The following is a 27,483-nucleotide window of genomic DNA, read 5'->3' as shown; positions in this document are numbered from 1 at the left end:
GTTTTGATAGTAACTACCAGTCTGTCTCTCTGTGTTTTGATAGTAACTATCAGTCTGTCTCTCTGTGTTTTGATAGTAACTATCAGTATGTCTCTCTGTGTTTTGATAGTAACTACCAGTCTGTCTCTCTGTGTTTTGATAGTAACTATCAGTCTGTCTCTCTGTGTTTTGATAGTAACTATCAGTATGTCTCTCTGTGTTTTGATAGTAACTACCAGTCTGTCTCTCTGTGTTTTGATAGTAACTACCAGTATGTCTCTCTGTGTTTTGATAGTAACTATCAGTATGTCTCTCTGTGTTTTGATAGTAACTACCAGTCTGTCTCTCTGTGTTTTGATAGTAACTATCAGTCTGTCTCTCTGTGTTTTGATAGTAACTATCAGTATGTCTCTCTGTGTTTTGATAGTAACTACCAGTATGTCTCTCTGTGTTTTGATAGTAACTATCAGTATGTCTCTCTGTGTTTTGATAGTAACTATCAGTATGTCTCTCTGTGTTTTGATAGTAACTACCAGTCTGTCTCTCTGTGTTTTGATAGTAACTATCAGTCTGTCTCTCTGTGTTTTGATAGTAACTATCAGTATGTCTCTCTGTGTTTTGATAGTAACTACCAGTCTGTCTCTCTGTGTTTTGATAGTAACTACCAGTATGTCTCTCTGTGTTTTGATAGTAACTATCAGTATGTCTCTGTGTTTTGATAGTAACTACCAGTCTGTCTCTCTGTGTTTTGATAGTAACTATCAGTCTGTCTCTCTGTGTTTTGATAGTAACTATCAGTCTGTCTCTCTGTGTTTTGATAGTAACTATCAGTCTGTCTCTCTGTGTTTTGATAGTAACTACCAGTCTGTCTCTCTGTGTTTTGATAGTAACTATCAGTCTGTCTCTCTGTGTTTTGATAGTAACTATCAGTCTGTCTCTCTGTGTTTTGATAGTAACTACCAGTCTGTCTCTCTGTGTTTTGATAGTAACTATCAGTCTGTCTCTCTGTGTTTTGATAGTAACTACCAGTCTGTCTCTCTGTGTTTTGATAGTAACTATCAGTCTGTCTCTCTGTGTTTTGATAGTAACTACCAGTATGTCTCTCTCTATGTTTTGATAGTAACTATCAGTCTGGATCAGTGAGACATGTTCCCTCGCTGGATTCCATCAGCTGTGCTGTGGACGGAATACATATCCAGGTAACACACACACACACACATTACAGATGCAGTGGCCTTTGGCTACATCTTCACTAAGCAGTTTGCATGAACGGAGCAGAATAAACGATCTCTGTCCACATACGGGTTTAAAGCCCCCCCTCCAGTGTATTTTGTCATTTTTAAGATATTTTGTTTTGCTGAGTCATATACTGTATATATACATGCCCTCATGTGGCGTAACGCCGTTTTAAAAACTCTCGTAACGGACAAGCCCATCACACGAACACCACAATACATGCATGCGGCCACAACACACTCATGCTGACGGTGGCGGGTGAAAAGTGTCGTCTGCATTTAACCCATCCAGGCATGTCCTTTCCTCCGGGGGGCAGGCCAGGAGCAGTGGTCGCTTTCTCGTACAGCGCCCGGGGACCAACTTCGGATGTTGTCGTCACTGGTCGGATGACGATGACGATCTGATCTTCTGCATGTTTTTAGTAATGGGGGGTTATATACAGAGGAACCCCCTGGGGGAGCACGGGGAGAACATGCAAACTCCACACAGAGAGAAAGGCCCTTACGACCAGATAACCCACCTGGGCAGTAGGTACTGAGGATATGGGGGGAACACAACCACAGCGCCCACAGTGTCCCAGGCGAGAATCGAACTCAGGACCTTCTAACTGTGAGGTGACAGCGCTACCGACTGCGCCACCGTACCCCCAGACTGGAAGTCTGCTGTTAATATAGCTTGTTTGCAACCACGTGATTCCGAGCTTAACAAAACATTTAAAAAAAAGCGTGTTCATTTGGGAGAACTTCAAAATCATGAATCTTAGATCGGTAATGTCTAATTTGTATGTATCTGTACAAATGTGTTTGCGGCAAATACAATTTTCTTTTTAAAAGATCAAAACATGCAAATTGGCCATCAATGTACAGGTCTTTGATGGAGACCAGCCCCTTCTCACTCCAGGCATGGCGAATTCTGTCTGACCGTGAGGGTAAAAAAGAATGATTAAAACAAATTGGTGTAAGGACAGAAACATCCGGTACTTTCAAAACACCCTTAACCTGGCTCAAAATCCTAACAGAATTTCTCACAACAAAACTTCCATTCCTCAAAGGAGTCTCTAGCTTGGAAAAGAACATGGCTGGCAGGGAGGCGTTGTCATAAACTGTTATTAACCACAGACCTTATTTCAAGTATTTCACCCAAATCCTCATGCAATAATCCCATTGACTTCTGACGAGGGAACCCTGAAGTGCTTCATGACTTCTGACGAGGGAACCCTGAAGTGCTTCATGACTTCTGACGAGGGAACCCTGAAGTGCTTCATGACTTCTGACGAGGGAACCCTGAAGTGCATACACACACACACACACACACACACACACACACACACACACACACACACACACACACACACACACACACACACACACATGACTTCTGGGTTGGCTGACAAAAAGAGCTCCTCCCTGCGGTTCTGTATTGCTGATGATGATAAGTGAGGTGCTTCTGTAGTGGCTCCTGCTGGTTTGATTATACTGGATTCATATTTTAGTAGTGGTGTTGTAGTTTTCACTTCCTGATCAATTGATTCTGATTGCGGTAGGACCCGGTCGGCTCCACCAATCAGCTGGCTCTGTGGTCCGGGGGGACTGAGAACGGCTCACTGGCCCCCCCACACAACGCCTACATGCACCATGGAGAGAGAGCCCGCGCCATGTCTGCATCGGGGAAGGTGACACACACACACACACACACACACACACACACACACACACACACACACACACACACACACACACACACACACCCTTGTCAAGAGCTTGTGATCTGTGTGTATTTTACCGTTAGGTATCGGTATCGATACTGGCCTAATTTACTGTACTCCTACTTGCCCGATACTGACAGGACCACGCCCGATACCACTTTACGGCAACGCAATGTTAACCTGACAGTAGCAATAGGCTCACAGCTGATAATGCATTGCAGAGAAGCTTGGCTGTTCACTATAGCAGCTTATACCATGGTCTGGGTGAATACTCGTTTCTGATTGGCCGGCAGGTGTGCATTCAAACCGTGTAATGCACACGTAGTCCGGCTCAAGTCTAATCACATGTCAATTAATTTGCTACCTAACCTGCACAGCTGTTTAATCAAACAGCACAGCTAACATTCTTAAAACCGCTGCCTCAGCTTCTATGAGCTGAGCAGACTAGCTTCCCTGCACCATACCGGCTCGTATCCAAGGTTCGTCCTATTTACTGGAGCAGCAAACAACGATTCCATTGCATGAGAAGCTGACAGGATACTTGTTCCACATATTAGTCAGTTTCCCAAGTGTTGCTAGGTAAACAGTAATGGCTTGTGAAAAACTTTAGATTGTGATTGCACCAAACTTGCACCAAAAATTTGCGAATGCTTTTATTTGATATTGTTTGCAAATGACCATGGTATAAGCGGGATAACTCCTGTATGCGTTAAATGAGCACATGCAACAGCACTGAAGGAGTTCGTGCCCGTCTGTATGTCCTCGAGTGCCCACCACCCGGGTGGGGTCGTCAAAAGGGCCTTTCTGTGTGGAGTTTGCATGTTCTCCCCATGCCCCCTGGGGGTTTCCTTCATGTAGGAACCCCTCACCAAAAACATGCAATATCCTGGTCGCTGATGTGGTGCCTCCTCTGGTCATTCGGGGCACCTGTTCGGAGGGAGGGGAACTGGTTGGAATAGCGTGATCCTCCCACGTGCTATGTCCTACCGGTGAAGCTTCCTCTGTCAGGTGAAAAGAAGCGGCTGGCTAACTGCCCATGTCTCGGAGGAAGCATGGAGCCAGTTTCGGCTCTCCCCAGATCGGCAGAGGGTGGAGCAGCAACCAGGATAAATAAATTCAAATTAGCATTAATGGGGGATAAAAATGGGGCGAGGGGAACCCAGTGTCCACTAGATGGCAGCAGGAGCCAGGAGAGGAGGAGACAACTTGAACCAGGGTCTCAAGTCCTTTCCTTGCCTCCTCTTTCCCCTTGCTTTCCCTATCCTTTCCTCACATTCCTCCCCCTTATTCCTCCTTCTCTGTTTCCCTTCAGTTCCCTCTGTCAGGGTTCTGTCAGGGTTCTGTCAGGGTTCCTCCACAGGTCTGGAAAGTCTGGAAAAGTTCATGTGAAAAAAATAATGTGATCATTTCCAGGTCTTGAAGAGTTTGGGAATTTGGGAAAAGGGGATAAAAGTATGGAAAATGTAGCCTGGTTAAAACCCTCCGGATCCGTGAACCGCCGTCAGCGTCGGATCCAGTCAAATCCAAATCCACTCGGAAGAATGGCGAAATAACGTTTTCTTTTCTGCTGAGAAACCCCTGTTGCAGACTCCTGTTCTCTTTTAATTGTTGTTACTGAGTCTATTTATGCAATAACTGCACTTATGGCTGTTTAAACTTCACCAACATTGACGTTACTGCTTGAGCTGGAGAGCCACGGAGGCGGCCATTACTGTTTTGCCAGCGGTGTTCCTGATTCGCCGGAGGCCAGACGGGTGAATTCGGGAAATATCGCGATATTCAATATTATCGATACTTAATTTAATCCCAACTTTCAAGAAGGTCAGACTAAGAAAGTCCTTTATACATCAGTCGATCCTGAGGCTTAATCAAGAACATGGCCGAGGGTCAGTGGTAGCCTAGGTAAACCCAGCCCCCACGTGACCTGCTCTCTCAGTTCCCAGTCACTAGCGTCTAGACTCCGGGCCATTCACAACGATTTCCGCGGCGGTTGAAAGACTCCCGCAGACCCGCAGCCAATGAGTGACGGCATGACTGCCAACATCAGTCCTGCCGTGATCGGCCAATCAGAGAGTGCGTCTTTGTCAATGACGTGTAACAGCTGCAGCGGCTTAGCACTACCTAGCCGTTAGCATTTGGCCTCTCTAAAGCATAGCTCCCGAGCTAGCTACTAGCTGGCTAGCTATATGGCTATGCAACTACGTGAGGAAATTCAAGTGAAAACAGCTGTTGAGGTTGAGGTCTGTTGATCAAAATAACACCTAGCGTTATCGAAATCGGATTTTAGCGGACCATACAAGCCAGGGCTTCAGAGCTGATCACCTGGACACATTTTATGGCGAAATTATCTGATAAACTTGTCTGTGCTGTGGTGATCAGCTAATGTCTTCATAGCATTGTGATTATGATTTAATGCATTATGGAAGATAAACGCTGGTTTAACATAATTAAAATAATTCCCTACCAAACATGTAAAGTGACGCTTCTGGGCAGTAGACCATTTGGGCATAACATTATGTAATGTGACATGAGATCACCACATTTCAATAAATATAACGTTTTTGCACATTTGAATGCTGCTGGTCGTTTGTTTAATGCTGTATATATTGGATATTTAAAGCTGATACACAACACAATTGTGTTGAGGTAATTCTGCAAAGCTCAGTTAAAAATATAACATGTAACACTTTACACAATCAAATCTAACTTATTCACAGCAATACACAGTCCAGTAGTACAGTGGGCTAATTGTTTGAATTATATCGAAATATATTTGCATGGTGTAGCATGTAATGCAGATAATGTAGCTAGATACTCTGACACAGAAAGGCAGACAAGCTAGCAGCAGGGATCTTGTCACACTGATTCCAGATAAACTCCTCTGTCTAGCCAGCTATACAATATTATTGTAGCCTACATAATACCACAAGCTAAATACAGCATATACCAATGTAAGGCTGGGTAGCATTAGCTAACGTCATCCAGGCTATACAGTAATAGGCTATTATAAAGTTTTCTCTCTCCTGCTGCAGGTAGGATGATGCACATAAATATAGCCTACATTATGTAAAGTCATTGCATAAATGTGTTTTTTATTGTAAAACTAAAATGTGAAGTAGAGCCAATTTATTGGAGCGGACATCACAGTAGGAGATGCCGGTAGAAGCGTAGAAGCGCGTTACGCTGTCACTTACCTAAATCACGTTAAATCGACGAGGGGTATATATAGACCCAGGATTACATATATGTTTCACATAGGGTGGTGTTTTCATTTGATGTTTTATTTGGTCCAATATTGAAATGTTATACAATTGCAGGTTGTGTTACCATTACACAAAATTGAGATCTACCTTCATATCTATTTCGGCTCATTTGGTTGCTATTTAGTAGCGAAATACAGTAGCACAATGCATGCTGGGAGGAAGTGAACAACAACAAACCATAACAAACGCATCACAGAATGAAGCCTAAGCTGGTAAGTCTGTTAAGATAATGTTTAGCGAATATAATTCATAATCATTTTAATAATAATAATAATTCTAGGCAATGAAGACAAAACCCAAGACTGTGTTACAGTAGGCTAAGTGTATCTTGTCCTATAATTGACTAGACAGAGGTTGAAGTACAAGAGATAACATTTATTACAAAAGTTTACATCATCTGCAGATCACCAGATTTGTTGTAATTGTGAACACAAAGGGAGCAAAGACATGGTTTTCAAGTATAACACAATGTACAACTTTTATTCAAAGACAGGATTGAAAAATATAGGTCACTTGTATTCACTTCAGACAAGACACTACGTTAAAGTCTGAAATTTACCTAGATTTGCTATAAGAATTGACATTTCAGCTTGTCACCTGATGTAATTATTAATGGACAGTAGCCTACAGTAGTAAAGATTTTGAACATTTTGATTAATCAATCCAAGTCAGAAACAACATGTGCTGTGAGCCTTTTACAATTCAAAAACCTTACTTCCAACAATTAACTAGCCTGCACTAACTACTGCACAGTATCGTGTACAAATATTGAATGCAACAGTCTCGTTCTGGAGCGAACCCCTCAGCTGAATTCACGTTGGAATATGATATCAAGGCTTGATAGATTTGATTGTACTCATACAGCAGTGTGGAGCTTAACATCTAGCTAGGTTGCATCTGGAATATGATCTGGATTATGTATAATATACAGTATAACACTACGCTCACTATTTCATGACATTCACGTTAACGCTATAGCCTCCAAAAATCTACTGTAGCTAGCTAGCGTCAGCTACATCTGTAACCACGCTGAAATGCGAGTGCATTAACGTTATTTCTAGCTAGGTCAAACACACCTTACCGTTATGAGTGTGGCCGTTTTTGATTAACATTAAGTCCACGATCATTTCCGGGCTGTAGCAGAGTCGAGCCCCGGAGGCAGCCTGCCTGCCTGCTGCCTGCCCGACACCCTGCACCCGACCTCGGGCTGCAGCAGAGTCGAGCCCCGGAGGCAGCCTGCCTGCCTGCTGCCTGCCCGACACCCTGCATGAGCTTGATTTGATTTGTTTTGTCTGGTACTATTCAATATGATTTATGCAGATAAGACAGCGTGTCCCTGAAAACTAGATCATATCACTGTATAGATGATGACTGTTCTTCACAGCCACAAATATCTCTCCAGATCTGCGGCCATCTGCAGCAGGGATCGAGGTTTGGGTCCGTGTAGACAGTTGTCCTGTTCCTCTTTCATTCCCTGACCACCGTCACAGGAGTCATTGGCAGAGGCGATGTTCTCTCTTCTTGGAAGCTCTAATAATATAAAACGTAGCAGTTACTGTATGTTACACGTGGCTAACGTTAGCTAGCTTCTGACATGTTTTTCTAGAATTCATTAGATCGTTAAATCCTCCCGTAATCTAGCTAGCTAACGTTACCTCGCTAACCCCCACACAGCCGATGAGGAAAAGTCATTCATTTATCGAATGTCTTTCTTACCAAACACAATTACGCTAGTTTCTGAGATAATATATAGTGTGGCATATACCTGTGAATAACATATTCTTACCTGGAAATCACACATCGATCCGTAGGCCAGCTCTGAGTCTGTTTACATTTCGGGCGGAGGGGGGCTTGGTTGGTTGTAGCTGGTTGTAACCATTTGCGTGCTAGCAGTACTGAAATGAAAAGTGTTAGCTCATGCGCTAACAACAAAGGTCGCAGAGTGATGACGCCATCTGCTGCACTGCGCATGTGCTCTGTGCACTAAACTGGTTGGATGATGGTTGCGCAATGGAGTGGTCTATCGGGGGGGGCCCAACAACCGCAGGAAATCGATTAACAATGGTGGGATTCCAGACCATAGTGACTGAGAACAGGTCTGAGAGCAGGTCACGTGGGGGATGGGTTTACCCAGGCTAGGTCAGTGGAGCAGTGACCAGTGCTCTCTGTGTGCTGTATGTGTGTCATGTATCTTTGTATTTTTGGTTTTGTTCTCTTTGTCATGTGTTTGTGTGTGGGACTGCCGCTGTCTTGCAAGACAAATTTCAGTGTGAACTGACAATAAAGTATATCATATCGTATCGTATCACTGTAGTATACGCTTGATTTCTCTATCAGCTGGACAACACTCACTTTCACGGAGAGTGAGTGCCCGCAAGGTTCAATATTAAGGGAAGCTCATATTTTCTTCAGCCATTTTTCAACAACAAGCCAACAAAACTTGCTAGCCAGCGTTGGCTAACGTGTCTCAGTGACTCTTTAGCCTCCAGTTGCGCTCCGCCCACAAAAAAAGGTCATCATGTTTACTCAAATTGAAAGGGGTCTATAAGTCTATAAGTCCACCCTTCACAGTTTAGTTTGAAAACTAAAAACTAAAGTTGATTATTATCACAATATATAATGTCTCTGTGTCTCCAGTCTTGCTCGGCCAGGGACCAACTGGCGTTGACGTTGGGTGCGTTGAACTCGGATGCCCCGCGGAGCAGCAGGGACTCACTGCACTGTTCCAGCGGCTACAGCACCCAGACCACCACCCCGTCCTGCTCCGAAGACACCATACACACACACAGTGAGTGCACACACACACACACACACACACACACACACACACACACACACACCACCCCGTCCTGCTCCGAAGACACCATACACACACACAGTGAGTGCACACACACACACACACCACCCCGTCCTGCTCCAAAGACACCATTCACACACACAGTGAGTGCACACACACACACACACACCACCCCGTCCTGCTCCGAAGACACCATACACACACACAGTGAGTGCACACACACACACACACACCACTCCGTCCTGCTCCGAAAACACCATACACACACACAGTGAGTGCACACACACACACACACACACACCACCCCGTCCTGCTACGAAAAAACCATACACACACACAGTGAGTGCACGCACACACACACACACACACACACACCACCCCGTCCTGCTCCGAAAACACCATACACACACACAGTGAGTGCACGCACACACACACACACACACACACACCACCCCGTCCTGCTCCAAAGACACCATACACACACACAGTGAGGGCACGCACACACACACACACACCACCCCGTCCTGCTCCGAAGACACCATACACACACACAGTGAGTGCACGCACACACACACACACACACACACACACACACACACACACCACCCCGTCCTGCTCCGAAGACACCATACACACGCACACACACACACACACACCACCCCGTCCTGCTCCAAAGACACCATTCACACAAACATACACACACACACATGCGCATGCGCATGCGCGTGCACGCACACACACACACACACACACACACACACACACACACACACACACACAGTGGTGCAGTATCTATCCACACTATGGTCTTCCATTGGGATTAGTTGTGAATAAAACAACATCCAGTCAAAGAGTTGAGTCCAATGTTCAGTTTCCCCTTTTCTCCGCTGCTGCTGCTAGGACAACAGAAATCACAAAAAAAATCAATGAAGAGAATTTACAAACACCAACAGCCACCATCCAGTATATAGAGCTGAACAGAAGAGAAATGTCACGTGACTGTTCAGCTCTATAACAGATCATTCTATAAAGATCAATCCAAACTATTGGTCATCAAACTCAAACTAGAAGGAAAAATACATTTTAAACACTGTAACTCTGTTAAGGTGATACACTTTACATTTCTAGCTCCATTCAGTATAGTTGTGTTTTTCTTCTTGGTGGATCACCAGCCCAGTCGTAGAGACCTCCAGATGTCTCCAGGAGCTCCAGTGGAGTTTTGATATGAGAAAATGTTTCAGGATCTAAAACATCTTCAGTAAACGTCAGCTTTTCTTGTCAGTCCCTCAGAATCAAAGAGCGAGGGCTTCTTTCTAGAGACGTTCAACGATCACACAGGAGAGATGGATTGTAGAAGAGGAGAGAGTGTTTACTCCACCACAGGCTGGGAAAAACTCACTTTTTTTATCACTATTGCCATTGCTCTCCACCTACAGAGGCAACTTGAAGGAAAGGGGGTTCACCAAAAAGTAAACTACAACACTACATCACTTCATTACGAACTAAACTACAACATTTAGACACTAAGTAACGCCCTCTAAGATTGGTGAGATGTCACAGCTGAAGAGGGTCTGAGGAGGACTTCCCTTTAAACCAGTGGTTCCCTACAGGGGGTCAAAACCCTTTCTGCCGCCGTGCTGGGAGCTGGTAACTTCTCCCATCACTGTCTTTTAGAAGATGAGCAGCTCCGTTTTAAGGCCAGAGTGAAGTGTCTGGTATCATATGATACTAGATGACCTAAGGCATCCATACCAACCATGATCATCATCAACCATGTCATGATAGCTTGTCAGGAAGGGGGCGAAATAACGCTCCAAATTTAGGCAAAATTTTGGTGAGGGGAAAAAGTATTTTCAAAGGGGTCCCTTGCCCTCGGGTTAGGGTTAGGGTGCCCTCTCACCTCAAGATATCTGAATGAAAATGGGTTCTATGGATACCCCCTAACCCTAACCCTAACCCTAACCCACGAGTCTCAGTCTCCCTCTCTTGCAATTTGACTTTAAAGCTGAAAATATAAGAATGTTTGCAAAAAGAATCTAGGGGTGGGGCTCGCAGAGTAACTCACGATACGATACTATACACGATACTTGGCCCTCGATAACGATGGTATCACGATACAGCAATTCTGCCATAATCGTTAGATTGCAAGATTTGTCATGCATGGTACATCATGATATCTGTGTAACTGAAGAGGAAAAAATGTCCCTAAAAGGCAAAAAGGAGGAATTATATATTTATTCACAGAATTGACATGAAACAATGTACAACAAAGTGCAGACTGCATTATGCAGCATGTTGCCTCTTTAACACACACTGACTGACACATGTCCACCAAAATGCCGCACTAAAATCTTTTCAATGTAAATTAAGTTTACAGGGGGGGGGGGATCCACATTTCAGGATGATTGTCACGATATGGTATCACGATATGGTATCACGATACGGCGCGAGTCGTGTCGATAATGTCTCGCAAGAGGAAGTATCATGATATATCGATATTTCAATAGTTTGTCCCACCCCTAAACAAATCTTTTTAAATTCCTTTCAGTAAGACAAACTGAACAACAGAGTTTATAGTGCAATTAATAATTAATTCACAACTAAGACGACTAAGGCGATGGCACGTTTGGGTTGTGTGGGCAGGGGGGGGGCAGACAGTAAAGCCCCTGGACCCCCCTCAAGGATCCCTGGTGGCCCCCCGGACCTCACGTTGAGCACGACTGATACAACACTGCGGCCAGAGACTGAGATATCAGAAAATGGACAGAATTACTAATGGATTTCTGTCCATGGGGTGTTTTGGAACGTCACCACTATTTAAAAGAAAAAAACCTTGCGGTGTCGAATCTGTCCATCCGTCCGGACAATGGACAGCTCCCATTGAAAATGGATTGAAATGAATGGAGACGGACAGACACAAGTCTTCACCTTTTCTGCCATTTTTGGATGGTAGACCATCTAGAGATGAGTTGGACTTGCAGCACGAGTAGATTCATTTTCACCTGGTTAGACCTGCCCCGCCGGCCCTCCTTCACTTCACAACATACTAGTTTTCATGGGGTTATCTTTATTTGTCTAGCAGATGAGTTTGTCTGTGCTTCTGTGATACTATCTCCTGTCTGTCTGTCTGTTGATGTGTCATTTCAGTTGTTTACCATTAGTAGTTTTCCTGTGTGTCTCTGTTTTACTGGCTTTACTAGTGAATCATGTCGTTTCACTAGTGTTGTATTATTCCTTCTCTTCCAGCTGTAAAGAGAGAGCCTCCCCTCTATGGTAGGTCTCTGTCTGCCTGCCTCTCTATCTGCCTGTTTGCCTGTCTATACCTATCTGTCAGATTGCCTGTCTATACCTATCTGTCAGCAGTGTTGGGCAAGTTACTGAAAATTGGTAATAAGTTACAGTTACTAGTTACTTCTCTCAAAAAGTAATTTAATTGCTTTAAAGTTACTAGTTACTTCAAAGTAATTAGTTACTAGGGAAAGTAACATTTGCGTTACTTTTAAAAGTCTGCTTCGATTGTTATTAATGCACACATTATGTTAGTGTTGCTGTGCCACAGTGTGGCATTGAACATTCACTTATTGGGGAGGCTTATAGCCTATCAAGGTCATTAGCCTCTGGGGCTCTCCGGACTAGGTCTGAGGATCAGAAACCGGATAATCCATTGAAGTTTTCCGTTATTTTCATGTCCTAAAGTAACTAGTAAGTAGCCCAGTTACTATTTTAGTAACTGTAACTGAGTTACTAAATTTGAAAAGTAATTAGTTAGATTACTAGTTACTGCAAGAAGTAGTTAAGTTACAGTAACTAGTTACTTAGTAACTAGTTACTCCCAACACTGTCTGTCAGATTGCCTGTCTATACCTATCTGTCAGATTGCCTGTCTATACCTGCCTGCCTGTCTGTCTGCCTGTCTATACTGACAGTATCTGCCTGCCTGCCTGTCTCTCTGCTTGCCTTCCTGCCTGCCTGACTTTCTTGTTCAGTTAATGTTATGCCTCTGCCGGTGATAGCCGTGGGCGGAGGAATTATGTTTTCGGGCTGCTGGTCTGCCCGTACGTACTGTACGTCCATCAATCCCATGCTCGTTAATGCCATATCTCAGGAACACCTTGAGGAAATTTCTCCAAATTTGGCTCAAACATCCACTTGGACTCGAGGATGAATTGATGCAATTTTGGTCAAAGGTCAAGGTCACTCTGACCTCACGTCCGTCTCATTCTCATGAACGCGATGCGCCTGGAGGGAATTCCATTACGTCTGGCACAAACGTCCACTTGGACTCAAGGTTGAACTGATTACAGTTTGGTGGTCAAAGCCAGGTCACAGTCATTGTGACCTCACAAAAAGACATTTTTGGCCATAACTCAAGCATTCATACGCGAAATACAAATGTCGAATAGGATAAAATGATGAAGTGATGACATTTTATGTCCAAAAGTTCAAAGGTCAACTTCACTGTGGCATCGTAATGTTTTGCTTACCACTGTAGCTGAGAAAACGGTCTTGAGTCATTCTACAAAAATGGTGGACGTGCCACGAAATCATTTATGTTGACCTAATGACATGACTTACATTGATTTGGACCCCAACATACTTTTATGAGTCCAACCTCTTCATTTCCTGTCCCTGGATAACAACCAGGACCTCTGGTAGCTCATAGACCCATTTGAAGTGGACGTCACAGGGTTAGTTGCACACCCATCGATGTATCCAAAACTCTGAGGAAGCAAGTGAAGCCGAAACAGGAAAAAGGCGTCTTGTGCCATATAGACGCTGGACATTCCCACTAGGAATATGACGATGTCCGGCACTGCAACTTTGGCGATGTAGTTGGATCCTAGACCCATCCTGACAATGAGTACGCAGTACGGGTCAGGAAACCTCACCCCATTGAAAGAGTTAGCTTATTTGTGTCAGGTAACCTGTCTGTTGCTGGCAAAGCTTTAAAATACATGGAGGCGTCGTCCGGATCTTCCATATTTCTACGGCAGCTGAACCGCTAGTTGTACCTTTCTGCAACGAGTTCGGCTCCGCCCACAAAATACGCAATTGCTGTTTACAAACATAAAAAGGGTCTATTGGTTTAGCTGATATTGATCTTCAGGTGATTGTCAGCATGTTAATCACTGGAATCATACAGCAAACTGTATTCTAGAGACATTGAACCATTAACTTCAGCTACTCAGTGATTTCCTCTTCCCTAAAATGCATGGAAAGTGAAAAATTGTGTTTTGGATATGAACTCTGTTCTGTGCAATTGACTTCCTGGTCAGATAATTAGGTCTCCTTCAACATGCGAATGGTGAGCGTGGCGACCTTTGTCAGACTGTGCAGCTTTGATCAAGTGACGTGTGTGTCTGTTTTTAACTTCATTATACGGGACACCATCGTGAAGTTTGCAGACGACACAGCAGTCGTGGGACTGATCTCCAGGAGCGACAAGACGGCCTACAGAAAGGAGGTGAGGGTCCTGGAACAATGGTGCCAGGACAACCACCTCTCTCCAAACGTCTCCAAGACCAAGGAGATCATTGTAGACTACAGGAGGGGGGGGGGAGCACCCCCCCCAATCACCATCAATGGCACAGTGGTGGAAAAGGTGGACAGCTTCAAGTACCTGGGAGTCAACATCCACCAGGACCTGACATGGGCTGGTCACACCACCACTGTTGTCAAAAAGGCCCAACAGCGACTACACGGACTCAGGCGCCTGAAGAAATTTGGGCTAAGGCCAAAAATCCTCAGGGACTTCTACAGAGGCACCATTGAAAGCCTGCTGACTGGCTGCTTCACCACCTGGTACGGGAACTGTACCACCATGGACCGCAGGGCGCTACGAAGAGTGAGGCGCGCGGCCCAGCACGTAACAGGATGTGAGCTACCAGAACTGCAGGAACTGTATAATCAGCGGTGCCTCAGAAGGTCCCTGAAGATCATCAAGGACACAAACCATCCCCACAACAGCCTGTTCTCCCTGTTACCCTCAGGGAGGAGATACAGGGTCCCAAAAGCACGAACAAATCGCCTGAGGGACAGTTTCTTCCCGCAGGCCACGAGACTCCTTAACACACACAAATAAACAATCATGTAGCAGCTGCTACCATTACATATGATAATTATGCCTATGTTATTGCACCTGTGCAAACAGAATGTTTAATCATGTTTTTAAGGTGTCTATGCTAGTAAAGAAAAGGGAAAGTTTACTGTTATTGCTTGTTGTTCTCTTGTTTTACTGCATCTATATGCCCTGTTTTTGCACTGTTATACTGTTATTTGCACTATGTTCTAACGGAGCCTACAGCACAAGAATTTCACATGTGATACTTGTACTACGGAGTGACAATAAAAATCTTGAATCTTGAATCTTGACATTAAAAAATGACATGCTGGATTTGTGTGTGTGACTATTAAGTAACTTGGCACCATCTTCATGATAACAGTAACAATTGACACAATGACTCCTCTGTCTCTCTCTCTCTGTCTCTCTCTCTGTCTCGCTCTCTCTGTCTCTCTCTCTGTCTCTCTCTCTGTCTCTCTCTCTCTGTATCTCTCTCTGTCTCTCTCTCTCTGTCTCTCTCTCTGTATCTCTCTCTGTATTTCTCTGTCTCTCTCTCTGTATCTCTCTCTCTCTCTCTCTGTATCTCTCTCTGTCTCTCTCTCTGTATCTCTCTCTGTATCTCTCTCTCTGTCTCTCTCTCTGTCTCTCTCTCTGTATCTCTCTCTGTCTCTCTCTCTCTCTCTCTTCAGTCGACTATGAGTCCATCTCTCTCCACGGCGGCGATGCTGACTCCATCTCCCTGCATCACCTCTCCCATCTCCACGGCAACAGCCAGTCGGACTTTGACAAGTCGTCGACCATCCCGAGGAACTCTGACCTGAGCTTCCAGTACAGGAAGCTGCTGCAGTCCAAACGGCCCGCCTCCACCGTCAGCCTATTGGCCGAGCCCGAGCTAACGGGCGGCTCCCTGCGCCAGTTTCAGACGGCCACCATCCGCCGCAAGCCCTCGTCCAAGCCAGCCTATCGGAGGGGGACGATCAGCGGGGGGGTCCCCATCCCCATCTGCACCCCCCAGGTAGATATGAAACGATGATAAACAATGATCAAATCCCTGGCAGTTAGTATTACCGTCTCACATTTTGAGTATCATTAAATCCCTTTCCCAGAAAATGTCAACTTTTCTCTGATTGGATAGTTTGAGGTCAGCGCCAATTTTTATCCAAGACAAAAGTTGACATTTTCTGGGAAACGGAAGGTTGAATCGCGATGCCTGTAAAGGACTATACAGCGCTCGACGTTAACTTTTAAAAGTGGTTGCCGGAGTGGCAACCTGGCAGGAGCTTTTGGTTGTCCGATATGGTCGCCTTATATTTTGAGTAATTAAGATACTATGCAGTCATAAGCCGGCTTAATAATGACGATTTGACAGAAAAGTAAGTATAATAGTCTATAGTATATAGTATAATAGGCCTATTCAGTGCGTGCACCGGGTGTAGTGTTTTTATAATGCATTTGCACTGAAAGGATTTATTTAACTAATATTTGTGAACTTTCATTTTCATATATTTTTTAACAGTTATTGTTCATATTGTGCTTAATTTATTAATTAAAAGCGTTATTGATAATGAAGTAGCCTATGCCTCCCATTCATGTTCATTCAGGGATACTATGATGACAGTGGTTTGGGGCCCCCACCGATCTCATGCGGTGTATGTATGTATGACACGCGGGTGTTTTCTCGTTGAATACATACGCGGAGTTTCCGCGTGCAGTTCAGACGCACTTCGCCTCGTCCACTTACATTAGAAATCTAATATGCATACTTTGCAGTTAGCCACGACGCACAACTATAAAGGAGCTCGCCTACCGCTGTAATCAGGAAATTCCACACAGTCTGCGGTCACTTCTTCTTCCTACATTCACCAATCTCAAATGAAAGTACACACCTTTGAGCCACGGCTGTTGTCTCGGAGCACGCCGTTTGTTCCTTCTGAAATAGTCCATAGGTTACGAGTAGGTCTGTTTCCCCTGACACGGTTGTCCTCTTTTTCTCAAATGCCATTGTTTTTTCGTGCAAGCGGTTCATCTGGTTATTTGTCAGTCGAATCATCTTTCTTGCTCGTTCATTTGTGATGTTGACACCACACCATGTTAACGTTAGTTGGGGCTTTCATACAGCCAGACAACTTAATCTGTTTGGCCATATCAAACGTGTGCTTGCAGCTGAGCCGGTGTGCGTGCAGCGTCTGACCTGAGTAAACACACCGCACGTGTCTACTGGGTTCCTTCTGGTAATTAGCATTAGCATTAGTATTTGGTGCATATTTTGCTGTTTGCTGCTTATTTTTTACATGTTAAAACGTGGTTGCCACTATGGCAACCAAAGGCCAAGAAATGGTTGCCTTTTTTTTTTTTTTTGGTTGCCCGGGGCAGCCGGGCATCCGTTAATGTCGAGCCCTGCTACATGTATTTTTTCACCCCGAATCCAACGGCGCTATCCTTGAGTCTCTAGGAGTTACGCTTGTGGAGATACGCCCGCCCTGCCTGCAGGACTACAGGAGAGAGATAGAGGACAGCGGGGGGTTGGGGGGGGTTTCAAGTCACTGACCAAACACTCTATTTCAGTGATTGCTGTCACAATATAGAGCCATTTAACACTTATTTTAAAACCAAAACATTTCTGAATGCAGCTTTAATTTGAAACTTAGTGTTATAGAATTTAAGTCATTACATATTCAATAAAGCTATGATTGGTATGAGTTATTAGACATGGACAGGCAATAGGCAGACACTATCTACAGACAGACAGCTTATCTGTCGTGGCATTGAGAAGGCCAAGGTGTACATAGGTCAAAGCAGATTTCACCCTCTGCCCCACAGCAACATGTCACATCACACGTGGCTGACCTTACTGCCACACACAGAAACCCCCTTGTCTCTCCTCTCTGCTCTCCTCAGTATAAAGTACATGACAACTGTCATATCTTTACTGCATCTATAGTCTGTAGTCTACCAGCTCAGTGGCCTTGTGGTCTGAGTGTCCGCCCTGAGACTGGGAGGTCGGGAGTTCGATCCCCGGCCGAGTCATACCAAAGACTCTAAAAATGGGACCCATTTGCTTCCCTGCTTGGCACTCGGCATCAAAGGGTTGGAATTGGGGGGTTAAATCACCATGTGATTCCCGAGCGCGGCGCACGCTGCTGCTCACCGCTCCCCCAGGGGATGGGTCAAATGCGGAGAACAAATTTCACACATTGTGTGACAATCAGTGGGACTTTACCTTTACTATACCTCATGTACACTGAGATACTTGCAGTCCTCCTGTAATGCAGTTTACAGGAGTATTATGTTATGGCGAATACATTCTTTTGAGACAACTCTCTGACTCCTGGCTTCATTCGGTCATCGTTTCAATATTGGCTGGAAATGCTACTGTTTATACGGGATGAGGAATGGATACAAATTAATTTCCATAACACCTAGCTTATTTCCTGTCAGCTATTGTATTAACAAACACCTGCAATTTTGAATGTTTGTGTCGTCAAGTTAAAACCGTCTATAACATGATGTGAAATATTCATAGCGTTTCATCTCTACCCCCAGGTGCCCCTGAAAGCCCTGGCAGGCGACGCAGGGAGCAACGAAAACGTTTTCCCGCCTCCCGCGGCGGGAGGAGCCCCGCTGGCCGGAGGTTTGGGTCATGGCAAACTGTGCAGCTCCACCCAGAGCCTGAGCACCTTATCCCCCTACCCCGCCACCGCCGTGTCCCCCTACTACCAGCTGGTCCCGGGCCACATGCCCATCCCTGTGCCTGTGCCCACTGTCCCCACGTTGCCAGCAGAGGCCGCCAAACAGCAACAACAGAGACACTACCAACAACAGCAGCAGCAGCAACTGCACCAACAGCTAAACCACCAACATCAGCCGCGGCACTACCGTCCGCAGCAGCTGTTGCCCCAGCAGCAATATCATCAACGGCAACAATACCAGCAACCGAATCAGCAGCAGCGGCTGCTTCAACAACAGCAGTCGTTGCCTCAGCAACCGCAACAGCTGCAACATCAACGGCAACAAGATCCCTATCATCAACCGCAATACCAGCAGCAGCAGCAGCAGCAGGCAGCAGCAGCAGGCTCGGCTACCCAGGCAGAGGCCTCGGCTCTGGGGCACGGCGCTCACTCACAGCCCCAGGCCCAGCTGCCGGCCCACGACCGAGACCCGGAGGAGAGCCAGTGTGGCCGGGGAGGAGGAGACATGGCGACCCTCCTCAGAGGAGTCAAGCTGCGAAGGACGGTGACCAACGATCGCTCCGCCCCCTTGCTGCCGCCTCCGACCAATCACAAATGAGGCTGACAGACAGGCACTGGCAGTCGTCGTGCTTCCCTGCTGTTTTTAAGTGCTGGTAGAGGCCAGGTAGACAGCATGCCCAGGAAGAGGCAAGACTGCTTAGCCCGCTAAACCATCTTGATCAGGTGAACTCACATTCACTCCAGCCCACCCACACAGCCATTCACAGAAATGACAAAGTCCACGGGCCAATCGGGGACCTGTCTCGTAGTTGACAACGTAACCTGCCAATTAGGGACGCCGCTGGCAAAACAGTAATGGCGGCTCTCGAAGCAACGAGCACTAACGTTAACTTTTGTAGAGTAAATGTAGCGCAGTTATTAGTTATTGCAGAAAAAGACTCAATAACAACAATTAAAACAAGAACAGGAGTATGCACCAGCACAGTTTCTCTTCGCTGTTCTTTAGACTGGATTTGGATTTGACTGGATCTGACACTGATTGGCTGTCAGTTGACTGTCAGTTGGCTGTCAGTTGGCTGTCTGGAGTTGTATGTCATTGCGAGGCTCGGAGTCTAGACTGATGCGTAGACAAGACAAAATGTGAGATCACGTCATCAGGATGGTTCTAATGGGCTAATGGCTGCCCACACAGCAAGTGAAACACACACACTTGTCGTTCAATAGACAAATGGTGGATCCCCGTCGGACACTCTTGTCTATCTTTGGAACTCAAAGTGTGTTTTATCTTATTTTATTATATTATATTATATTCTGCTTCCTTTTAGGCCGTTTAGATCCCACTGATTGTTTTAAAGTTTTTTTTTTAGATTGTATTTTACTTCCCTGTTGCTGAAGCGACATTTTGCTTGTTTTTTCTTTTTTTTTGGTTCTTGTTTCATTTCGACTGTTGGAAAAAGTATTTCATTTGACTCGGTCTTACCCAATTAGAATGTCCCGTAGCACTGTGTCAACTGTTGATTGGTTGTTTGATTAGTAATTCACTTCCTGGTCAGCTGATCGTTATGTGGCCTGTTAGTTGGCTAGACATGGACGAGCATCTCGCATCCTTCTCCCATACTGTGGCCTGGGACTGGGTGCGTTTGATTTGCCCCCTTATCCCCGCCTGGGGGGCGGGGCTTATTGCTAACTCTATATGAAAATGTAGTTTGATGTGTGCAAGGAATAGGTTTAGCTAGCCTCAATTTGCAGCCCAGTCACCGGGAAAAAATTATGCATTTCAGGTTTCTGCAAACCACAGATACGTTGAATGTCAACATTTCTGAACCCAAAAATACTGCATGTTGCATATCAACATTTCTTGATGCGTGTAAGGCTAGGCTATAGCTATAGCCTACACCTCTAGCATTCATGTAAACAGCAGTGTGATATTGAAATAGCATGGTGTGCAGTAAGGGTGTGGTGGAGGCGGAGGGCGTAAACATTTGCCTTAGACACTGGAGACGGGAGTTCGATTCCCAGCGTTTCGAAAGTCTACATTTCAACTGTAAGTGACATTGAATGTTTTTGTTATACAACCCTAAACCAAACCATAACCCTATCCTTAACCAAACCATAACCCTATCCTTAACCAAGTTCTTTTAGTGGCCTAACCATAAACTACAAGTTTTATTTGCGTAATGTTTTTCATATCAATGTTGGAAATGCGGCGACAATGAAGTAACAAAACCAGCTAGTAAAGGTGGTTATAAAGTGCTTATAAATGTCTTATAAGCTACCAATAAATGTGTTTTAAATGTGATTATTAACACTTACATAGTATTATTAACATAATAATAGTGTTAATAAGCACCTTATAAGAGCCTTATTACCTATTAAAGGAAGGCTTTCCCGTGGGGAATATGAAGATATATTAAATCTCGCGCCCCTAAGGAGTTTGAATCCGCCCAGTGCATCCCACAATGCACTGGGCTCGCGTGGCCTTCGATTCCACGCCCACCCCTCAGGCATTTGGCTGATATCAAACTCCAGTAGGTGGCGGTAATGCACATATATGCTTGCCAACCGCCATAAAACTCGAAGAAGAAGAAGAAGGCTTCGACATAAAAACATTAGTAGAACAAGAATAATAAAAAGAAAATTTGCCTCTAAATTGCACCAAATTTAAACGGTAGTATATATGTCGGGAGATGTCTTCATAAAAAAAAATGCATGCATTTTAAGGCATTTTCCTCGGAGTTATGAGCATCTGATGTTGTAACTATTTCATGTAAAAAAATCAAAATCAACGCTCAGCGTTGATTTCGTAACTTCAACGCACCTTCTACTAGATGTAAAATTTGACGACCTTTCCATTGCCACCAGTCCCGTGTCTGTAGGTGCTTCCGTTTCCGAGATATGGTTCTTTGCAAGGAGCTATGGGAAGCTAACATTAGCTAGCCTAGGCTATGCGGTGAAAAAAGATGGCTGCCTTTTGTTTTTCTTCAGGACCTGTGAAGGGGCGTGGAGGACCTCTAGAGGCGGAACCATGGCGGCACACCCCCACAACACTTGTAGTTCACTGGTGCTCGTCTTCCGCAAGGCGGACTTGGCCTCTGACATAAAACGCGTCGGCGAGGCCAAAAAATATGTGAGAGATGGTTGATTGCTCAGGCTGTGAACAACCAATTTCAAAAATTTCAACGGATTCGAAAACCTTAGGGGCGTGAGATTTAATATATATTCATATTCCCCACGGGAAAGCCGTCCTTTAATTAACGCTTATTAATAAACCTTAATATAAAGCGTTACCCATATTTTTGGTTCAGAAATGTTGAGATTCAACATATCCATGGTTTGCAGAAATGTAGCGTGCCATGGGTTGTGATTTGCCAATGTCTGCACAGATCCATAGACCTACGCTAATTCAGATGATCCTGATATACTGTACAACACTAAATGATGCAAGACTCGAAAGAGGAGCCTTGAAAGTCAACCGTGTAAAGCTGTGAACGATTGAGAGTTAACATTTGTCAGTTAGTCCAAAGTTCTGCTCCACAACATCACAGGCTTTAGTCATGATCCTTATTGGCCGTGGTTTGTCCAGTGTGGCCGTGCGGTCGGTGACATCACGCTGTAACCAGAGGGTCTCTGGTTTGATCCCCGTCCTGTCCAAAGTGTCCTTGAGCAAAACACTTGACCCCCTGAGCCTGGAGACTCCTGAGCCTGGAGACTCGTGTCTCTGCTCAATCCATGGGATGTAAATATTGAAAACCCTCAAGAGCACTCGGGGAGGTAAAGTGTTTTGTTTTGCTCAGCGGCACAGAGTTCAGAGTTCAGGGTTTGAACCAGCCGCCTCCCCCCGGGATGCAACTAGGGCTGCAACTAACGATTATTTTCATTATTGATTGACCTGTTGATTATTTTCTCGACTAATCGATTAGATTTGGTTTATAAAATCTCACAAAATGGTGAACAAATGTTGATCACTTTTTCCCCAAAGCCCAAGATGACGTCCTCAAATGTCTTGTTTTGTCTTGACCAACAGTCCACAACCCAAAGATAATCAATGTATTGTCATAAAGACTAAAGAAACCTATTTAACTCATTGAGTGCCAGCCACTTTTGGAAAACGGATGCTCCCAGTGCCAGCCCTTTCAGAGCGTTTTCAGTGATAACTCAAGACCCACAGAATATTGTGTGATATTACTATGTAAACACCGAACACGCCCAAAGAACGATGAGACTCTCTTGTATCATCAGCAAAAAAAAGTTTATTGATATCATTTTCCGTTCGTTAGTTATCAGCCGGAGAAGATAGGTTGATTTCACCAAAAACAGACGTTTCAAACTAGAAGCTGGGATAATGAGCCTTTTGTGAAATGAAGCATTTCAAGCACATCACTGACTCTGAAGCTAATATTTTCTGATGTAGTGACGTGGTGTAGTTGTGTGGTGCCCTGCGTGCCCCACCCCCCTCAACTGCAAACTCCTCCTCCGTGGGAGTGGCTCTGCTCGAATCTCTGCTACCTGCGTCAGGCGACGAATCTCTTCCTGCTGGAGCTGGGATAAACTCATCCCCACACTAACACACAGCTTGCATGCTGGAGCTGGGAGAAACTCACCCCCACACTAACACACAGCCTGCATGCCAGAGCTGGGAGAAACTCATCCCCACACTAACACACAGACTAACGCACCCAGCGTCTATTTTCGGAGCGCTCCGCCGTTTTTGTGCGCCGGCTCCCAGCGCGACACCGAGAAGCCAAACCGGACTGCTGAGAATGGTTTGGCTTTTCGGTGTCGGGTGTCTCTTTTTCTGGCGGCTAATCGTGTGGAGAAACTATGCAGCAGAGACAGAGGGGCTCAGTTGTGGGAGCGGATTGGCTGCTGTTCGCAGCTAACGTTGGCTCCAGCCAGAGCAATCTGTGCCGCTCTGGCTCCAGCATGCATCGGTTTCTCTTTCATCACGGCTTCTTTGCTGTTTTTCCTTGCCTTTCTCTGGTCTGGAGAGCGCTGTCGCCACCTAATGGGTCCGTAAAATACTTTATACACCTTCAACATGCCCCATATTTTTACAGGAGATGCATCAGGCTTTGATCCACGTCCCACCGTCAAAAAACGCAATTGACGACTTTAGTCGTCATTGGCACTCTACGTTACTATTTGAATTGACGACTATAGGCACTCAATGAGTTAAGAAGCTGGAACGAAATAATAATAATAATATATTTTTTTTAAATTAATCTCACGATTAATCAAAACAAATTGTTGCCGCTCTAGACGCCACGTGTCTCCGGTGAAGGCCAGCGGGAGTGGGGAAGGAGGTTGGATGCTCCCGTGTCTCTTTTGTACTGTGTAAATAACTAGTATGATAATATGAGCAATCACAATAAGAAGATCCTTTGTTGTTAATGTAAGCAATCACAATAAGAAGATCCTTTGTTGTTAATGTAAGCAATCACAATAAGAAGACAGTTTGTTGTTCATGTAAGCAATCTCAATAAGAAGATGGGGGATGTACAGGGCAACTTTTAGAGGCAGTGTTCATGTTGCAGGAAACTAAATGGATATTGCCAACATAGCGGGCTATGAGGAACAAAATGATTAAGACAAATCCTGTCACAGTTGCTGGTGAAGCAGAGGCCTGTCGTGGTTTAAAGGCTGGTTACACACCGGCCGCCATGTTGGAAGAGGCTGGGAGGCTGTGACATCATCACTTTCTCCCTCTGTCCCCCCCCCCCCCCCCCTTTTATTTCTGGTTTTATTTTAGAAAACAAACTGCAAATAACTTGTCAGATAATGTAATAACTTGACAAAATGTAATAAATCAGCCATCTGAAGGAGTCCAAAATGTAATAAAACCTGATATTGTTGAGGGGGGGGGCGGGGGGATCCACAATATTGTGATACATATAGCGTCACCGTGTCCTGCATCGCACACCTCTTCGCCTGTTTCGTCACGTCCGGGTCAGAGGTCTCTCGACGTGGTTTCCGGTACTTTAGCAGGCATTTCAGATGCTGGATCGCCGCTTTGTGAAAGTGGAACTAATTTATACATCTATATGTGTCAATATGTGGAATTTCATATGAATATGGGCATGGTAACATGTCAAATTACTTTAGGAAAGTGACTTTGATGACAGAAAGCCATAAGACGTGCTTGGGCGACGAGAGTTACTGATCTTTAAAGTTGCTAGCTTGCTAGCTAGCTAATGCTAGCTTTGTCTAAAACACAACAAGGTGGCAATAATGCAGCAAAATGGGACTCAGCGACCACTACAAGCCACTCTTTGTTGACTATTACTGGCTTGCTAACCAGCAGAGCCGCAGAGTAAGCTGTGCGTAACAGGACAAGAGCAGCTTCCAGTTGAGACGCCAGCGGTAGCGTCCGTTCCCCGACTCTGGTAAATCAAAGACACAACTAAAATAAATTATTTCAACGGTATGTTGCTAGAAAGAAGTTCGACTTAACGTTTTCGCCGTTAAACTACACGGAAACATGACATGATCATTGTAGCAGTGTTTGAAGCACAATTTTAACAGAAGTTTTGTAAAAATATTGTGCGATGCAGGACACGCTTCCGTTAGTATATTAAATTAGATGGTAGTTATGTTAGAATGTGTGTTACTGTTAACATGATAACATTGTGTCAGTAACCGTTTTTACATGTTTACATTATCACTGGTACAGATATATTATGGTCCGTTTGTGCTATAGGAGAGAAAATCCCTTTAATTGCCCCTTCAATAGTTTCTTTGCATGTTTAGATAAATGTTTTATTACATTTTGACACATGTGGTTATCCAATAGGAGGTGAGAGGGTATGAGATTATCCAATAGGAGGTGAGAGGTGGGAACATCAGACTCCTCCAACATGGCGGCTTGTTTGTTGTGACCACTGCAAAACAATTTCTGTTTTCGCCCTACAAAAACAAACCGCAGCAACTATTTCTGATGTTTTAAAGCTCCCATATTATATTTATATATATATATAGAAGATATAGATATTGCTATCGATTGTATTTTTGTTTATTGATTAGATGATGTAAATGGATCCAGCACTGGCAATCAGTCGTCATATTTTTGTATAAAAGATTAAAGGAAAAACTTATTGTGGACTGGTCTGGGATCAGCCGGGAGGAGCTCTGGGACCAGGCCAGGAGTTTCAAACCGGTTGAAGCAGGTCAAGCAGGACGACATGAAGCAACAGAATGTAGAAACGTTTGTTCTTCATCTTTAATGTTCATTTTGGGATCAATAATAAGAATTGATGATTGATCGATTGCTTGGTGTCTTTTTTTTCTTTCTGGATGTGTACCTTCACTATGCAGCTGTTTCTCTGTGAGTTGACTCAAACCACTTATCAGTTTAGTATTGTCATCTAAAATAGAGCGGGACCCTGGTGCTCACTGCGTCAGTCCTTCCAACAGAGATGGGTTTATAGTTTGAATCCAGCGATTCCAGCCCGTGGTTATTTGGTGCATGCCGCCCCCTCTACCTTCAGCTATCAAATAAAGCCACAAAAAATAACGGGGGGGGGGGGGGGGGGGGGGTGCGTCTAAAATAGATCAATCTTAAATTTAGTGCAATATTGGAACATCAGTTTGTTGCCCCTTGGATATTCCCTATAATACAACCAATACTACTTGTCAGATTACACTATGTTTTGTCTTTCACATCGTCGCCATGTCAGACTGGTTCCATGTCGCTGTTCCGACCTCCCGCTGGTTCGACCTCCCGCTAGTCCGACCTCCTGCTGTTCTGACCTGCTGTTCTGACCTCCCGCTAGTCCGACCTACCCCTGACCACCCAATATTCCACAGGCATCTCAAGTCACTGGACTTCTCTCTCGCACTCGAGAACATCTTCCCAGACAGGCTGCTGTCGCTGTCCATCGGCGCGGGTGCTGAAAGACAAACTGCTCTGTGCTCTCTGCACATAAACATGCGGATATCTTGGGCTGCGTGCATCCAAATGACAGCTGCTTAGCTGACAGCCACGAGGTTAATTTCTGTTGGCGCTTATTTTAAAATGTAGCTATTGAAAAAAGATCGATTTAATAATTTTTTAAATACATAACATATTTTTAGCAAACAAAATTTTCATTTTAAATCATTTTTGTGTTTATTTCAAAATAATTATCTATGCACTGCGGTCTGTGCTTGCAGTGCAAAGAAGCAAGGCACGCATCACTGCTGGTTAATTAATTAGGCGAATTAATTCGGTTAGGGTTTGAATTTACTTCAGAAATAATATTTAAACCGCAATAAAATCAATCTTTTGCCTTTTGCGGCGGCAACATGACAAGGAAAAGAATAGAGCAGAACTCGGGATATGACACCGAACCCTCCCTTGCATCTCTACTTATGGGTTTGCTAGTAGCATCTATGTCATCAGCGATTATGACATCACTGTCGTTGTGAAGTGCCCGTGGCTCTGATGATGTCATCGCCGAGAATGTCACATCACCGATGAGGTCATCGTATCCGACCTGAACATTGTATCCGATGTATCGATGATGTCACTCAACTGCATGCCATTGCTGATGATGTCATGTATCCAAAAACAACAACATGAGTGATTGAATTATAGGCTACTCCAAAGAAAACCCATTTTGGCCGCTTGTATTTGCGATCTTGTTCTTTCGGTCCTGACCCATCCATGACCATAGTTGAGCGTAGGAACGAAGATCGACTGGTAGATCGAGAGCTTTGCCTTCTGAAAAATGTCTAGTACATATAAAACCAACAGAGTGTTGCAGCTGTCTGCTCCT

General features: G+C 44.7%; 1 protein-coding gene across 1 annotated transcript in view; it reads left to right on the top strand.

The window, feature by feature from the left end:
• mtss1 (MTSS I-BAR domain containing 1) overlaps positions 1-19,963 on the top strand; it is a 100,202-nt gene extending 80,239 nt beyond the window's left edge. Inside the window, exons 10-14 of the mRNA XM_083660786.1 lie at positions 1,100-1,178; positions 2,759-2,887; positions 8,821-8,971; positions 15,731-16,056; positions 18,585-19,963. Of these exons, the coding sequence (XP_083516912.1) occupies positions 1,100-1,178; positions 2,759-2,887; positions 8,821-8,971; positions 15,731-16,056; positions 18,585-19,328 (1,429 nt within the window). The 3' untranslated portion in view covers positions 19,329-19,963. The remainder of the gene's footprint in view (positions 1-1,099; positions 1,179-2,758; positions 2,888-8,820; positions 8,972-15,730; positions 16,057-18,584) is intronic.
• Positions 19,964-27,483: the final 7,520 nt, after the last annotated feature.

This window comes from Poromitra crassiceps, assembly GCF_964638095.1.
Source record: "Poromitra crassiceps genome assembly, chromosome: 25".
Lineage (NCBI taxonomy): Eukaryota > Metazoa > Chordata > Actinopteri > Beryciformes > Melamphaidae > Poromitra > Poromitra crassiceps.
This window is presented reverse-complemented; position numbering and strand designations above follow the sequence as displayed.